Source organism: Zingiber officinale, chromosome 1B (genome assembly GCF_018446385.1).
Source record: "Zingiber officinale cultivar Zhangliang chromosome 1B, Zo_v1.1, whole genome shotgun sequence".
In the NCBI taxonomy this organism is placed as follows: Eukaryota; Viridiplantae; Streptophyta; class Magnoliopsida; order Zingiberales; family Zingiberaceae; genus Zingiber; species Zingiber officinale.
In genome coordinates this window covers 162619180-162636252 of record NC_055986.1, presented here as the reverse complement: position 1 = coordinate 162636252, position 17073 = coordinate 162619180, and the positions used below count along the sequence as shown (strand labels likewise).

At 36.7% G+C, this 17073-nt stretch overlaps 3 protein-coding genes across 15 annotated transcripts; 1 reads left to right on the top strand and 2 right to left on the bottom strand.

The window, feature by feature from the left end:
• The first annotated feature begins 319 nt into the window (after positions 1–319).
• Positions 320–6884, top strand: LOC121987674. Of its 13 annotated transcripts, XM_042541470.1 has the most exons (7): positions 320–452; positions 1115–1530; positions 1748–2151; positions 2234–2379; positions 3292–3404; positions 4094–6399; positions 6622–6884. In XM_042541470.1, the coding sequence occupies exons 2-4, from the start codon at positions 1129–1131 to the stop codon at positions 2370–2372; spliced, it is 945 nt and encodes a 314-aa protein (XP_042397404.1). In that variant the 5' UTR covers positions 320–452; positions 1115–1128; the 3' UTR covers positions 2373–2379; positions 3292–3404; positions 4094–6399; positions 6622–6884. The 13 variants fall into 13 exon arrangements, with proteins under 13 accessions (XP_042397404.1, XP_042397418.1, XP_042397412.1 ...); XM_042541484.1 differs by having other exon boundaries at positions 1748–2017; positions 2234–2395; positions 3292–6399; XM_042541478.1 differs by having other exon boundaries at positions 1748–2139; positions 2234–2395; positions 3292–6399.
• Positions 6885–10529: 3645 nt separating this feature from the next.
• On the bottom strand, positions 10530–10916 carry LOC122044142. Its single transcript, XM_042604681.1, has one exon. It carries the CDS (start codon positions 10914–10916, stop codon positions 10530–10532), a length of 387 nt encoding a protein of 128 aa, XP_042460615.1.
• A 1056-nt stretch (positions 10917–11972) lies between these two features.
• On the bottom strand, positions 11973–15107 carry LOC122044132 (receptor-like protein EIX2). The gene has a single exon (XM_042604671.1). It carries the CDS (start codon positions 15105–15107, stop codon positions 11973–11975), a length of 3135 nt encoding a protein of 1044 aa, XP_042460605.1.
• Between the last annotated feature and the right edge of the window lie 1966 nt (positions 15108–17073).

Genomic DNA, 17073 nt, shown 5'->3' with positions numbered 1-17073 from the left:
TGGGAAATGGTCTAACATTATAAATTTTTTAAATGACTTATTTTTTTCTTAAACGCATAATTATATTTTAAAAATAATTAAAAAATCATGGCAAAAGTGGAATAATTATAATATACATAGTTAAAATTTAATTGTATCAAAATTAAAAAATAAAAATTTAGAATATATGTATTTGTATAGTTATTTAATTAATATCTAGTTTATATTTTTTGGGGTTTGACGTGGTTTAATACCCTTAACCGGTCGAGACCGGTTGGCCAAGGCCGGACTCGAGACGCACGCAAAAAACGGAATTTTATAGGTCGCCCCGGTTCCATTTATATTTTATAGGTGGCCAAATTCCCCGTTAATTTGTCTTCTAAGCCAGCGGAGAGACGGAGAGAGAGAGGAAGAGTTATCGTCTCGGAACAAATAGAAATTTGATCCGTCGTTTGCTTTCTCGTCCTTGAAAAGTAAGTTACCTTTTGTCGGATGGATTGATTAGTTATCATCGGCAAGCGATCATAGTTTTGTCTTTGATTTGTGTTTATAACTCGGTAATCTGTTGTTTTTTCTTTCTGTTATTGATATTGAGCTGTTGGCGTTTAGTTGAATCAGGTTGTCAGGTTCTGCTTGTTTACTTTGATTCGGATGTTTGCTTCTTCTTTTTTTTTGTTTCTTCTGTCTTACCAGAAATGTTTGGTTCATTTTTGTTTTTGTAAACTTGATTTAATTGGGGTTTTGGCATTCACTGTTTTCCGAAGTTTTTTTGGGGGAATCAGACTAGTTTTCTTAATTTCTAACTTTAGTAAAGAATCAAAATTTGATTTTTTTTTTTTTTTTTAGAGACCAAGTCCTTTGGCTTTGATTTCTTAGCGATCTTATTGGAACAGTGTTTAATCTGTCAAATGTTTGGATATTTTCCATTGCATCAGAATATCGATCGCTGGGGTCCGTCAGGTTGTATTTTATGGTTTTCTGCTACTTTCTGGTTACGTTCGCCCTTGTTGATTATTTTTGTCCATTCTCTCCAGTCGTCCATCATTTTATTCATCCACCCATCAATCCGTGTATGCATCCTCTAATTTATCTACCGACGGAAACAAGTTCTAACTCTCATTTCTTATTGGTTTAGGAATTCAAAGTTCTATGATGAGATTCAAGAAGGGTAATAAGGTGGAGGTTTGGAACAGGAGGGGGGTTCCTTCTGGCTCTTGGCAGAGTGCCGAAATCATATCTGGTGATGGGCATACATATTCTGTGAGGTATGATGGGTATCCAACAGATAGCAGTGTGGCAGTGCATAGAGTGTCAAGAAAAGCCATTAGACGATGCCCTCCACCGTCAGATGACCTTAAAGAGTTGAGAATTGGTGATGTTGTTGAGGTCTTTGACAAGAACTCTTGGAAGCTTGCTGAAGTTCGGACTACTATTGACCAGAATAACTATTCTTTGATGCTCCTTGAATCGTTCAAGGAATTACGAGTCCACAAATCTTTCATGAGGAAACAATTGTCTTGGCATGACAACCAGTGTATGGTGATTCATAAGGTAACATGATGTGCTGTTTTATGCCACAAAGTTATTCTTAAATCAGTATAAATGATTATTGATTTCTTAGCATTTTTACATATTTATACTGACTCATTTTTGGTATTTTTAATCTTTTGTTATTTTTATTTCGTAACTACAAGTATGGCTTTTATTCTCTCTAAGTATCTGGGTTCACATATTCTGACAACTTGAAGTGTTCTTTTGTTACCATTAGGATTCCGGAAAACAAAATGATAGAAGACTGAGCAGCTCAGTTAGAGGAGGGAAGTCAGGTTGCCGTATACTTCAGTCACATGAGAAGCTGGAGAATTATTCTAAGTGTAACAATTTTCCAATGGTTTTACCAAGAATAATGAAGAAAAGGACACTTGATATATCTATTTCTGCTAACTCATGGAATGGAGGAAGAAAAAAGAAGATAGCAATTGGAAAAGATGGCAGTTGCCAGAGAATTACTGTGAATCCATTAAAACGTACAGCAAAGGTAGATGATACTACAAGTGGAAGACTGTTTGGTGAAAAATACATGGATTGTTTCTTAAATAGCAGAACTTGTTCTTCTAGAATTGAATCAGGGAGGATTGTTCCACATTCAGATGAACAGAAGTATATATTGAGTTCAGTCAATAGTGATGCTGAAAGTATTTCATCCTCTGTTGGCAGTTGTAGTGTTGACAGCAGTCCATGTGGGTCATTGCAGGACAATGAAGAAGTGTATAGCCAAACTAATCGTGCTGAAACTTCCTGCGGTTACGAAAGAGATTCATCTCCTTCTAATATGGCAGACCTGCAATCAGAAATTCATCTGCTGGAGTTGGCTGCATATCGGTCCACTTTAACCGCAATGTATGTTTCTGGTCCGGTAAGTTGGGAACGAGAAGCAGTGTTGACAAACCTTCGTCTTATGTTAAACATATCAAATGATGAACACTTAATGGAGCTAAAGAAATTGATAAATTCTGACATGGCTACATATCATCATAGTTGACTAAAAGACGTGCTTAGTTTTGGAGGAGTTACCAATTACTTGAGTATTTTTCTGATAATTTTTGTCATGTACAAAGGTGAATCAAAACTACAAAGAATTCTATTTACCTTGTTATTGCAAGTGGGCTCACCTTTTGTGGCATAATCCTGTTGTATTACTCTCAGTTAGCAATAAGAAGTATGCACTGACCGAAGCTTTTTCACACTATCTTTTATTGTTTTTTCTTTAGTTATCTTCTTACCTCATTTCCTTGATATTCCATCCAACTGAACAAGTGTTGTAATAGATATATGTAGTACCTCAAGTGTATATATTTATCAGGTTTTCTATTGCGGGTTTGTTCTTATAAATATAATTTAGATTCAAAATCAACTGCTTTGCTCCAATAGTGAAAAATCAATGCCTATGTTTGTCGCACTCAATTTGATGACTCTATATGGCAGCCAAAATGTCAATGTGGAGAAATTGAAAATTTTATTTTATTGAGGAATTGATTTCAATCATTTCTGATGAGCATACAAGGAACTATGACTTGCATATCTTTACTGAATTTTATAGGGGGCAGATATTATCAAAAAACACGATGTAAATCTCTTGTAATAATTAATTGGTCATGCTCATTGTCGCATGATTTGTTGTTGATGCGTGATCTCATGATCATGTGAAGCTTTTTTGCTTTGTTTGGCCCTTCTATGTGACAAATCCATTTGATTGACTTGATTATAGTTCCATCTTGTGGACAGAATTGACACTTATTATCCATCTTCCAGGGCCAAAGTTGGAGGCTTCTAAGCTTTGCTTCCATAGGCCTATGATGATATTGGAATTGTCATGCCTTTGCACTTCAATCAGTGTGTCAAGATTTCCATCTTATTCTCATGGGGTATATCAGTTTTGGTGCTTCTATTTCTGTTTGCAACTATTTCAGACCTTTTGCCTTCGATACATGTGTGATGAAAGGGGATTTAGTTGATATTTGAAACTAATCTTAGTATCAAACATTTGATCTTTGATTCTGTTCAGAGTCTTGACTTCGTTATAGATATAGGGAATGTTTGTTGGTAGCTTATGCTTCTAGTTTAGAAACATCTGGTAAATGGAAACATTAATACTCTTTCTTATTACCTGGATTTAAAATTTTAAATCAAAAGTTTTTTTGAAATCAAAATTCACACTAGTGAAATCTTGCAACTTAGTTTCATTCATGCGACCATAAAGTCATTGATAGTTCTTTGAATAAATAAAATAAGTTATACAACAACTAGTCTGTATAAGTGGACTCTAGGCATCTTTGGCACCAATTATGACCTAAAGGAAGGTTATGTCTCTAGATAATTTTCATTGGAAGTTTTATCTGACACGTTTAGTACATGCCCCAGGAAGTGTTTGATTAGTGGCAATGTTGAGCACTGAACAGATGCTCGTAGTAGCTTTTCTGTATCATCATTGTTCATGGTACAATGTTTTTATCATACTTGCCATAGTTGTATACATTTTCAAGTGGTGGGAATCTATGACTTGTTTCTCTTACAATCTCCATTCTAACATTTTTTTTATGGTGCATTTGAGGAGAATTGGATGAATTACACGAGGTGTGCAATGGTGCATTGCCAAACTTTCTACAGGGAAGTAACTTTTCTCAGATTTTGAACCATTTATTCTTCTGTCATTCTCAGATGGAAAAGAAATTTCTATGCCTTTTATCACTTTTATGTGATTTTTATTTCTAGCTATGAAATTAAAATTAAGTGAATAAATTTATATTATTCTAGTATCAGGTATGTTGTATATTTCCTAGTGGGATATTCAGATGTCTGTTTTTCTATAAAAATTATAAACACTACTCTACTCTAGCTGAAAAATAAAAAATTATTTTTTCATTTGAATTATCAGGATTAACTCATATAGACTCCCTGTCTATGTTGGAAAGCTGAGAAATTTAAGTGGCAAATACTATGATTTAGGTATAGGTATCTAAACTTTCATGGCATGTGAACCTATATTGATTCTATCTGTGAAGAATTGCATTGAAAGTGAATCATCAATAGCTAAACCAATATATGTTTCTTAAATCAGGATAATGCTGATTTGAAAATGCTAATTCCCTTGATACTGGATAAGGATGGAAATTTAACAGTTAGATTATTGTTTTTGCATGTCTCATGCTGCTAAGGTGATTGGCAGTTAGTACTCTGCTACCCGCAGACACTGTGTAGAAGTAAACGACTTTGATGAAGTCTACACTCATATTTTGTCCTCAGGTCTGCTTTTCTTTGTCTCACTAGAAATTGGTTCCAACAAATATGTCTCATCCAACCTATTGATTATTTCTAATGTCTTTAAGTGGACTGCATTTAAAATTCCTGTTGCCATTTGAATACTACATATTAACACGGATAGGTACACAATGGTAGAGGTATGCCCTTTCTTTTTCACCCTTTGAATGTTTAGATATTTCTAATTTATTATACATTAGCATTTTCTTAATTTAATCTAACATTTAATGTTTTCTAGCTCATTGTTAGTTTGAAGTGGTAGGGAAAACTAATTTAGTTTCTAGTAACTTGGTTTTCTTCTAGGAGCAATGATTTGCTAAGGTCGCCAATGAATCAATTCTTCAAGTATATAGCACAATTGTCAAAATTCACAGATGCCAATATGAATTGACCGAGTAATGTAAAGGCTGACTTGATCTTTCTCAAAATCACTTATATAGATTGATGGCAAATTTCAAAGAAAGTATAGCTTGGAAGAAATTATGTAGAAATGAATGAGTTAACTCCATTAGAACATAGATTAAATTGATTGAAAGTTCGTCAAATTATAAATGAATAGGTTGGAAAATTTGGTTTTTGTAAACTCAACTAATATAGGCAGCTCTTTTCTGATATTAGTTTGAACACTAGCAAAGGCATATAGGAGAGACATATCTTGAATATTTAATATTGTTTAATAACTTCATATTGATAAATATGATAGCATTTAATAATATTTTTTAGTTATTAATTCTATATTGGTAAAATATAATGTATTATCTATCAATAATCTAAAGATGCATGTTAAATTTACAATAATACAATGTCATCTGTTACTTATATAACATTATTTTATTAACCTAATAATAACAACAATATGAAATATTGATAATATAACTACTTTAATTAATTAATCTTACTATTCATATGACTATTCTAATAATTAATCTCACTATTTATTGTTTACACTGATATTTTATTATTTCTTGGGATACAATATAATCTTTATTATGATTTAGCATCATTTTCTTTTTTTTTTTGTTTATATCAAGTTATATACTTTTTCACTTTTTTATTATTTTTGCCCAATAATTTTGATTTCATTGGGTTATTAATCCGACATAGTTGATACCAAAGTTTAAAATCTTAATTCATTTTGGAGTTTCGATCTTGATTGGAACAATGTGGTTTTGATACCATAATGTTCCAGTTAGGTAAATTTTGATTGCTTCTAGGATGAAGCTTGCTTGAATCTTTTAGGTCACTAAGGGAGCTGGCCACTCAAAATTGAGTCATATAAAACACTCTGGCTTGAGTAGAGGGTTGTGGAAGAAGATCACGGCTTGAGTAGAGCCCGGAAAACGCTTGTGACAAAGCGGAGTCCTTGTAGAAGACTCTTGATGGTGGTGGAAGGCTTGTGATGAATGCAAAAGCTCAAGTGGAGTTTGCAAGAATTCAATGCTCCAATAAAGTTTCACGACAAAGGAGAAGGTCATGTCAAGCTTGCGTCGCAGGCGGAAAGCTTGGGTGAAGCTTGTGACCTAGGGGAAGGCTCTTGACAAAGGTGGAACTGCAGATGGACTTGTTTGCTTCTGCATCAAGTATTGGTGCTTGTTGGCACAGGTAATGAAAATTTTCAGGGGTGTCAACCGATGCAATTTGAGATATGAAATCATGGTGGATAGATTTTTTTAAACCGTAGGTCTAGATATTGATATCCCCATATTGACAACCTTGGTATAATATAACTGGATTTCAATTCCATATTTTGCATTTTGGCAGATTCTCTCTCATAAATTGTATCTCCTAATTAAATTTACTAAGACTTGCTCACTTGTGCATCAGGGTATTGAGCTTCTCATGTGTTGATCGGCCGTGTCAACTGGCACAACTGGAGGTTTGAAACCATGGTGAAACTTGGATTTTTAAACCATGGGATCCTGATATTGATAATTCCAATATTGTCAACCTTTGTTTAATAGAACTGAATTTTAGTTCCATATTTTGTATTTGTTAAACACATTCTTTCTCATAAATCCTTTCTCCTAATTAGATGCACAATTAAATTATTTCATTTCTAATTAATAACAACTCACTAATTTGTATGAGATCCATCCTTGCTCACTAATATCTTTGGTATTTTGACAATCTTATTTAAACTGAAGCCGGAAATGGTTGTTTATTTAAACATTTACTTCAGAGCTCTCTTTTGCATGGTGTATGGATGATGATGTTTAAGCATATATCCATGGGATGCAATGGACTTGCAACTTATTTATGGGTGCACACAAAATATGTCTGTTAAAAAAAAATTGTTAGAACACAACAAAATATCTGAATTTTCATGCACCATATAGTACATTAATACAGTACCTGCAAATAAAAGAAAAAACAAAACCTTCATGAATAAAATTATTTAAAATACGAATACTTCACATACTTAACTATGAGGATCAGTCTGAATTTTTTTTTCTAAACATCATCCTCATCAAGGTTTGTATGCACGAATATTTGTGACCACAGGGAGAAATGAAAAACCAATTAAAATATGGACATGGTGACTACAAATGAAAACCAAAATTTAATTAGGAGCAGTAATCCTTAGATACCATATGACATTACTCTTCACTGACGTGGATCCCAAACTAATCTGTGATGTGGCGGAGAATCATACAATAGGGGTATTGTTCGTAATCCGACAGTATCTGATTCTTTTCAGTGACCAAATACTATTATGATATTGGCGAAATACTGCCTGTTAATGTCTTGCATTTCATGATACCAAACAGGAGATGTTAAATTCAAAATGGTTACGAATGTTCAATGTTCTTCAGTTCTGCTAGCTACCTATAATACATGATGATGTTGTACAGCATTCCCTTGGATGGTTCTAGTGGTTAGTACATGAGATGTTACTATCAATGAATCTCGGCAAAGTCGAAGTAAATGTCTCCTTTATGTGTTAGTCAATATTCCAAAGGCTAATAACCGTCCGTGATTTACTTCCTCCGTGTTGATCCTGGGACGAATTGACGGGAGCGCTGGGAGCGAATGTATTCATTTTTTGTCACTAATGATGATGTTGCACAGCACAATTATAAATGTTGCCAATCTATTCCTTTGTAATGCCAATTTAAAATCCTTTAGTTGCTTCATTATGTGATGGCATCACTGCTACTTCACTAACAGGTCAAAGCCACTATTATTAGCATGGCATTGCTATACAGACTTAGGGGGCGTTTGGTTCTCTCCTATGAATCGGAATGAGAATGGGTATCATAGTATTATGGAATGGAAATGAGTATGAGCTTGGGTATCATTCTTAAAAATGATGTTTGGTTAGTTAAATATTTTCAATCGGAATGAACCTAAATTTCCTTTTTTACCCTTATAGGAAAATAAGAGAAAAAATTAGATGAGAGAGAAAGTTGAATGTGAGAGAAACATATGATGAGAGAAAATGATGAGAGAGAAAGTGTGTTGGGAAAAAATGAAGAGAGAGAAAGTATGACTAGAGAAAATGAGGAGAGAGTGCATAATAGGAGAGATTGAGAAGAGAAAAAATATGATGAGAGAGAAAGTGTGATGAGAGAGGAAGAGTGATGGAAAAAAATGAAGAGAGAAAAAGTATTATGAGAGAAAATGAAAGAGTGAGGAGAGAGAAAGTATGATGAGAGAGAAAGTGGGTTGAGAGAGAAAGAGCGGTGGAAAAAATGAAGAGAGAGAAAGTATGATGAGAGAAAATGAGAAACTGAGGAGAGAGAAAATATGCTGAGAGAGAAAGAGTGATGGAAAAAATGAAGAGAGAGAAAATATTATGAGAGAAAATGAAAAAGTGAGGAGAGAGAAAATATGATGAGAGAGAAAGTGGGTTGAGAGAGAGAAAGAATGATGGGGAAAATGAAGAGAGAGAAAGTGTGATAAGATAAAATGCGAGACTGGGAGAAAGAAAATATGATGAGAGAGAAAGTGTGATTAGAGAAAATAAAGAGAGAGTGTGTGATGAGAGAGAATAAAGAGAGAGAAAGTGTGATGAGAGAAAATGAGGAGAGAGAGTATGATGAGAGAGATTGAGGAGAGAGTAAGTATGATGAGAGAGAAAGTACGATGAGAGAGAAAGTATGATGAAAAAGTAAGTAGAAAGTGTGTAATGGGAGAGAAAATGTAATAGAAGAGAATGAAGAGAGAGAAAATAAGGAGAGAGAGTATATGATGGGAGAGAATATAGAGAGAGAATGAGGAGAGAGAAAGTATCTTGAGAGAGAAAATGTGATGATAAAATAAGGAGAGAGAAAATATGATGAGAGAGAGAGTATGTGAAATTAAAAAAAATTAAACAAATATACTAAGGATATTTTTGTCTAAAACTTAATTCACAATCCTATTCCATCAAAACCCAAGGGAGGGGGTGGGTTTCATTCCAAAATCTTGATTCCATTCCCATTAACCAAACACAAAGTTTGGGAATAAATCCATTCTCTCATTCCCAAACACATAAACCAAACGCCACCTTAGATTAATTGTAAAGATAGACGATCATATTTGATTCACTTATCAAGTAAATTCGAAATATAACTTATCTACATTTATGCTCTGTTTAGGTTGGATAGCGGAAAATAAAATTAAGGAAAAGTTTCTATAATGAAAAAATTTTCATCACTTACTTCATTGAAATTTTCAGATGAAAGAGAAACGTAATTCATCCACGGATGATTTTTGAGTCAAAATCGATCACCTCAAAATCGGACGGAAAACAACAAATGAAAAAAAAATTTCACATGTACTTCTTTTCATTCACAAAATTACACCATATACAAATTCGATCCTATAAAAAATTTTATCTGATTTGGACGGATAAAAAATGTCAAAAAATTTCTATCATAATTTTTTTTCCATAATTTTTATTTTCGTCCAAACAGAGCTTAGTTGGGAAGCGTATTTTGTCTGGGGGTTTCAGTTTCTTAGGTATTTTAATTAATTCAGAGATCTTGAGTTTTTAAAAAATATTTTTTTAATTGTAAATTCACGCCTGCAAATTATAAATTGCAATTCATAGCAAATGAAAAATTATATAAAATTTTGGTAATAAAATTGAGTTGTCGAGTAGGGTAGAGACAAAGTCGTACAATTAAAATGGGACCCTTGATAGAGAATGGATCGTGGGAAATTAAAGGGACGTTGGGTGAACGCAACTTAGTAGTGATGTTGATAAAGTGTGAAAGGAAAAGTAAAGATGAAATTAGTAATTTGAATTTTAATAGGAACGAATTTCGGTCTTTGAAAAAAAATAGATCTATTATTTGTAAAAATATGTAATAAATTAATGATTAACAAAAAAAAATTTAGGAGAAGGGTGCCCAGCCATATTAAAACTCTTTAAGAAGTCATTTTCTCATGTCAAATACGGATTCTAAATAATTAATTTATTAGGCAGATACTTAATGATTTATAACCCAACTATGAATTTACTGGATCGTTAAATATTTCGGTAATTTAACTTTTCATACGAAGAGAAATGAAAATGCATACAAAATAACCGAGAGCGCACATACCACTTCCAATCCAGCCGTACGGTTTTAATCAAACGGCACTTGTTATTTCTGGGAATAAATATATAAATCCCAGAATAAGGCATTTCCGCAATCGACTTCTAGAAGAAGAAATATTTAAATTTTTTTTTTAGAGATATATACAATAATGGGGAAATCGTTCGAAATCGAAGTCGACGGGTTGGATCGGCGGCCGCGACGAGTTCAAGCGGATCCCCGGCGAGGAACGTCGGAGGCGAGGCGAGAGGCGATGGCGGAGTGGTACATGGCGTCGTGGAAGGCCTCCGTTTCCATCATCCGGATCCGCAGTTGCTTCGCCTTCTCCTCCGTGAACACTGTGAACTTCCGGGCCGACGCCGCCTGCTGCATCTTCTTCTCCCGCTCGTCGCCCTCCGCCGCCGCCCCCTTCTTAGCTCCCGCGACGGGAGCGTCGATGTAGTCGGGCTCCGGCGACCAGCCGAACAGCGGGGCCCACCAGCTGTTCCCGCTGGCCCGCGAAGTGGGGACGCCCCTCCGCCCGCCGCGGCCGTCCACGGCGCTCGCGCAGGCCACCGCCGGCCGGATCGAGGTGAGGAATAAACCAGAAGCCATTTACCTTGCTCTGCGCTTTTCTTCTGTCGCCGTTGAATTGATTTGGCTGGGAGGAAAAGGGGAAAATGGTTGCGCTTTAAAGCGAAGGAAAACGAGTGGATAAGGCTGGAGAACGAAGGAAGAGAAAGCAAGCCCTCGCCATACGTGGCGACCATCGAGCGGTCGTGCGCACTTTTTCCAACGCCTTTTCCGCGTATGCCTAGCTGGTATTTCCTAGTTTTTTTTTAGTTGAAATCTTATTAAAGAAATTCTATTTTTAAATAAATCCGAAATTTCTATAAGTATGGATAAATCGGGTAGTAATTCAAAATATCAGATTAGAAGGCCAGGTAACGATCGAGTCAGTGAGGAGTGGTAGTCACATTTTCATCACATTTTTTTAATTGATTGATACGGATAGCGATATTTTGGCGACCGTTCCGTGTCGGTGTCGAGCATAATGCAGCGGCCGCCACTGTTTGTATCGGGACGTTTTATTGTGGGGACGTGGTCTTTGTCCGAATGTTGCGCTTTTTTTCCAAGCACTTGCTCGATGGCGTGCATGACCTGCAGGCCGCTTTTCTTCGCTGCTGGTTTCATACTTTTGTTTTTTAATGGATCAAATATGGAAATTTTGTTGGAAGCGTTAAAAAAAAAAAAAAGAGGATAGACATGTTATTTTAGTGGTTTTTTTTTTTTTTATAGCATCGGCCCCATAGATATGAAGGGAGGTTCATATAGATATACAGGTCATAGACGTGTGGTGAGATAAATCTCATATTGTCGATTCTTGAAAATCGATCCTTGATCATTACGTTAAAAATATCATGTGTCCATCGTCTGTGCTACGTCCGGGGGCAAGCGTTTAAAGAATCGAGTGAGTATAACTTTGTGATGTTAAGTTTGTTTAATAAGCAATCGAGGCAAATTATATGAGTTTAAAATGAACTAATTTATTGAAATGATGATTTAAACTTAGATTTTTGTTTTTACAAGCTTGAGAATGATTCAAATTTATTAACTAATACCACCTTAGTTTTAGATGTATTAGATCATACAACTAAAAGTAGTTGTCTTTCATTTGCGAGTTCTTGCTTTCCTCGACTTCCTCCTTCGATCAGTAACTCCTGGGAACATATTCTTCATTTTCGATATCCAGTCAACAATAGAATCTACTAAATTGAAGTAGACAACACTCCATGTCTTTCTGATCGATATAACTCCGAACAACCCCAAAAGACCAGAAGCAAATCCGAGTCCAAGGCTCACGTAGAATTCCTCGTCTTCCAGTATACTCCCACTGCCGTCGATGACGATGCCATCAGATTTGCCAGTTGGTGGATCGTCTTCACAAGACACATTAAGTGGTGCTCCACATAGCAATGGGTTCCCAGAGTATGCAGATGGATCGAATGTCCCGAGTTGGCCTGCATCTGGCACCCTGCCAGAGAAATTGTTGTTGGAAAGGTTTAGATAACTCAAGAAGCTCATGGATGCCATACTTGCAGGTATGCTTCCATTGAATTGATTGTTTGACAAGTCCAGGAACAACAGGTTTTGGAGCTCAGAAATCTGCTGCAAAACCTCACCGTGAAGTTGGTTTCTTGAAAGGTTCAAAACTAGTAACCCTGAAAGGTCCATCAGCTCTCCAGGAACCTCCCCGGACAAATTGTTATCAGACAGATCAATGCTCACGAGAAGGGAAAGTGTTTTTGTGAACACCAGTTGTCTGTTGTTTATCACCATTGACAAGCTCTCGGAATAGTATGTTCCTCTGTAAAACCCATACTGGACGTATTGGTTGGGTCTCTGTTGAATAGCCATTGCTGTGAGGCTTCCCAAGCTGCCAGGAATTTGGCCTTCCAGATCGTTTCCTGCGATGTCCAACACTTGCAAAGAGCTCAGCTTCGAGAGCCCATATGAGATTTGGCCGGAGAGCTTGTTTGCTCTCAACCTGAGAATTCTCAAGGCCGGGAAGCTTTCTCCGATCCATACTGGAATTGCGCCTTCGAAATTGTTGTAGCCAAGATCAAGAGTTTGGAGATTGGACATGTTCTTTAAGGATGGTGGAATGACTCCATGAAGCAAATTGTTGCTGAGGTGCAGGGATTGGAGCTGTCTCAGGCTTCCCAGAGATGGAGGAATGGTTCCAGTGATAGAATTGTACTCCAGCACAAGAGCCTTGAGGTAGGAGCAATTACTCAAGCTTGCTGGGATTGGACCGGAAAGGTTGTTTCTCGAGAGGTCAAGAACTTGTAGTTCCTGAATCAGCCCAATTGAGTTAGGAATTTCTCCTGATAGATTGTTGTTGGAAAGAGACAGGAATATTATATAAGGTTGCAGCTCAGCAATGTCACCTGGGATTGGACCAGAGAATTGGTTGTTTGAGAGGTCAAGTAGTTCGACGAAATTGGAGAAAACTGGCAAGGGACCAGATAAGAGGTTTGATCTAATATCAACATCAGCAAAAGCATTAATGTAAAGTGGTTTAGGTAGTTCTCCTTCAATCAGGTTGAAGGAGATGTTGAGGAGCAACAAGTTGGAAGTTAAGTCCCAGAACCATGTTGGTAGTTCGCCGGAGATGGAAGAGTTAGAAAGGTCCAAAAATTCGAGCTCCTTCTGGGTTTGAAGCCAATAGGGAAACTGATCCAACTGACATGAACCCAACCCTAAATTTTGTACCTGAAATGGAGGAGTCCAGCCAGAGCTTATGTTGACAGTCAAGGAATTGAACCCCAGCAACAAGAACTTCAAATCATTCAACCTTTCAAAGTGCCTTTCTGTTATAGTTCCTGTGAGGTGGTTTGAAGAGAGGTCCAACTGATGCAGTTTAGTAAGCTGTCCTATGGAGTATGGAGGTGTTCCATCCAATTGGTTCCCGCAAAGGTCCAGAGTTGCGAGAAATGGTAGCTTTCCGATAGAGGAAGGAATGAAGCCTCTAATTGAGTTATAACTAAGATCAAGTGTCTCTAGGTTTGCAAGTTCACCCAACCATCCAGGCAAAGTGCCTGATAACTTGTTCACTGCCAAGCTCAAGGTCCTCAATTTTGGCAAAGGGTGTTTAATGAGATGCAGTGGTAAATCCAGAGTCAGATTGTTGCCACTTAAGTCCAGTATTTGTAAGTTAGAGAGCTTACCTATGGAGCTTGGGATGCCTCCTTCAATGTTATTAGAGAGAAGGTCGAGCTCGATGAGAGATGAGATATTTCCAATGGAATCAGGAAGCCTTCCATATATCTGATTGGAAGCAAGTCTCAGCACTTCAATCTGTCTCCACTTGCCTCTTAATAGTGTGAAAGAATCAACAGTGAGATTGCCATTCATCGATAGATCCAAGTGCCTCAAGCTGGGAGTTGCAGAGAGCTCAACAGGAATAGAACCATACAAACCTGCACTGACCATGTCCAACTGAACTAGGCTGCTTAGATTCGAAAACCAGTATGGAATCTCTGAATTGAAACTATTGAAGGAGAGATCAAGAACGGCAAGTGAAGAAAAATTGACAGGGGAGATGGATTGAGCAATCCCTGTTAGGCCGCATGCTTGAAAATCCAACAGAGTGAGGGATGGGATCCCATTTACTGCTTGAACCCAGTCTGAACCGATCTTTGAAAGGTCGACACCCGACATTTTAAGGTGTCGAAGAGAAGACAGACCGGTCACCCACTGCAAGCTATCAGCAAAGAGTGGTTGTAAACTTGAGGATAAATCAAGGTACTGCAATTCGGATAGATTTCCCACTCTGAATGGAATAGTGCCTGCAAAGCCTGCATTTGAGAGGTTTAGATACTTCAATCTCTTTAGGGAGCCAATGAAGCTTGGTATCTGAAGGCCATTGAAGTTGTTGTAGCTCAAATCCAAATGACTCAGAAACTTGAGCTGGAGCAAGGAATGATCCACTCTCCCACTCAAGTTCCACAAGTCATATCTTGGATCAGATGCATTTGCATATGGATTGTGGAGATCAATGCTGATAACTGATGCAGTGAGGTTGTCACAGCTCAATCCTCTCCAGTGGCAACAGTTGCGACCTTGCCACGACGAAAGGAGGTTGTCAGGGTCGATGAGGGCTCGTCTGAATTGGAGAAGGGATTGGAGCTCTTCAGATGAGCAAGCTCCATCAGAGGCACAGTTGCTGGTCCCAAATTGTGCATGGAGGAGACAAAGTAAAAGCAAGAAGTGGGCAATGCAAGAACAACATGAGAGACTCATTGTAGCAGTATACAAGTTTGCTAAATGCTTGTTCTATTGAAGAGGCTCAAACTGACAGATCCTCAAATATATTGAAAGCTGCTTCCTTGCATCCGACGGTAAGTGCTATTTAATTGGAGAAAGATGGACAACGGTTGACTTACCTGAAACATTGAAGTCAAAGAAAGAGGCTGCTTCCAGCTTGCATTTATTACCCTCTGTATTCTTTAAACATTCTTTGAAAGCTCTTAACAGCATTCCTTTGGCATCTTGCCCTTATTGCTCAGCATTGAGAAATCTCCAATGGCCTTTTCCTTCCTGGTTGCTCTCATCCCACTCCACAGATAGCGTCACGCTCGGATATAAGTTTGGCACATCAGAGGCATCCACTCGATGATACTGTAATCAAATAGATTCAAAGATATCTTTCCAGATATCTAATAAGATATTTTATATATATTGGGAATTAATTTTAAGTTCTATTAAAGTAAACAATAAATATGATTAAATATTAATTGCGCCAATACGTAGGAATCTATAGTCAAGAAATTCACGAAAATTGAACGGATAAAATAACAAATGAAACAAAACGAAATAAAATGAAATAAAAATCAAGCCAAAAATTAATGGGTCGAAATCTCTAGGCGCCGTATAGATTGAAATCAATTTTAATATCAAAAAAGTGTCTATACTTGCAAAACTAGTAGTCAGAAGATGTAAATAGTGAGCACAAATTGTAAAGTAGGTAATTGGGAAAAGTTGTACTTGAATTTAATCTTATGAAGTATGGTAGATTATAATTGAATTTAAGCTTATGACGTATGGTAGATTATAATTTTATTAGATATATGTAAATACTGAATAGAGAAAGAAGAAAGAAGAAAGAGGAAAGAAATTTCATTGTGAATGAAGTTTTAATTTTAAATTGGGAATTTTAAGATATATTAGTTGATTTATATTGATGATGTGAATAAATGCATGGGGAAATACTCTCTCTTATACGTGAGTACGCAGGGGGAGTGCAAATTCAGAGCCTAGATTTCACTGAACCATGTTGACTTGTGTGTGATCACGACCTGCGCGCGTCGAATGTTAGACCGATCTGGACAACATTCGTCCAAGTGAAACAACCAATATTTCACTACCTGGATTCTTTTTGTTTGATGCTCAAGAAGGTAACGGAAGGGGATGGTGCTCTTATATAAAAGGAGATCATGATCTTAAGCAGAGGAGAACACACAAAATGACAAAAAGTTGAAGTTCTCCACCTACGTTCCTCTCCTCATCCTCCTCTGTCATGCTTATCTTGTTTGGCAGAATACCAGTGATAGTAATCGGGTACTTCAAATCAATTGGAGCTATACGATGATTCCTAGTTAATCCAAATTAATTTATTATTAATTATTTCGATATCCAACCAATAAGTAATAGCTGATTCTTTACCTTAAATCGATCGTTATCTGAGCACCATCGTTGAACAAGGTTACTGAAAGGTTAAGAAATGAAGAAGTCAAATAGCCAATTGTGGATTTTCCTCTTGACTCCAGTCCGGCGACTCTTGGCAGTAGCCGCTGTCCTCTCTCAATAAAAATAAAGGGGATGGCAGCGAGATTGGCTCCAGGAACAACCAATGACGGTCACACTTACTGCATGCTGTGCTCTGTAGGAGCGCAGCTTGCTATTGTTGGTTGAAATTAAGGGAAGCAACGTAACTGAATGATGTTGATCTTGCTGGAAGAAGAACAGGACCCTCTTGCAGTCTTGCTGGGAATAAAAAATAAACATAAAAAAAGAAGAGTAGTGCCGAAGGTTTTTCTTAAAAATATTCTAATTTATTTTAAATTGATAATTCATTTAGAAATTAGTTCGATCATAATTTAATCAAATTATATTTAAATCATCTCAAATTGAACTCATATAATCTTTATTATGATTTAATTAGTTTATTTGCTATCAATTCAAAATTTTAATAAAATTTTAGATTTGA

Bases quoted from the DNA above. Each gene is read 5' to 3' on its own strand.
- LOC122044142 (XM_042604681.1), bottom strand. From the start codon at position 10,916: ATGGCTTCTGGTTTATTCCTCACCTCGATCCGGCCGGCGGTGGCCTGC.
- LOC122044132 (XM_042604671.1), bottom strand. From the start codon at position 15,107: ATGAGTCTCTCATGTTGTTCTTGCATTGCCCACTTCTTGCTTTTACTT.
- LOC121987674 (XM_042541425.1), top strand. From the start codon at position 1,129: ATGATGAGATTCAAGAAGGGTAATAAGGTGGAGGTTTGGAACAGGAGG. The intron at 1,531-1,747 runs GTAACATGATGT...TGTTACCATTAG, and splicing joins AGTGTATGGTGATTCATAAG to GATTCCGGAAAACAAAATGA. The intron at 2,396-3,291 runs GTAAGTTGGGAA...TCCATCTTCCAG, and splicing joins CAATGTATGTTTCTGGTCCG to GGCCAAAGTTGGAGGCTTCT.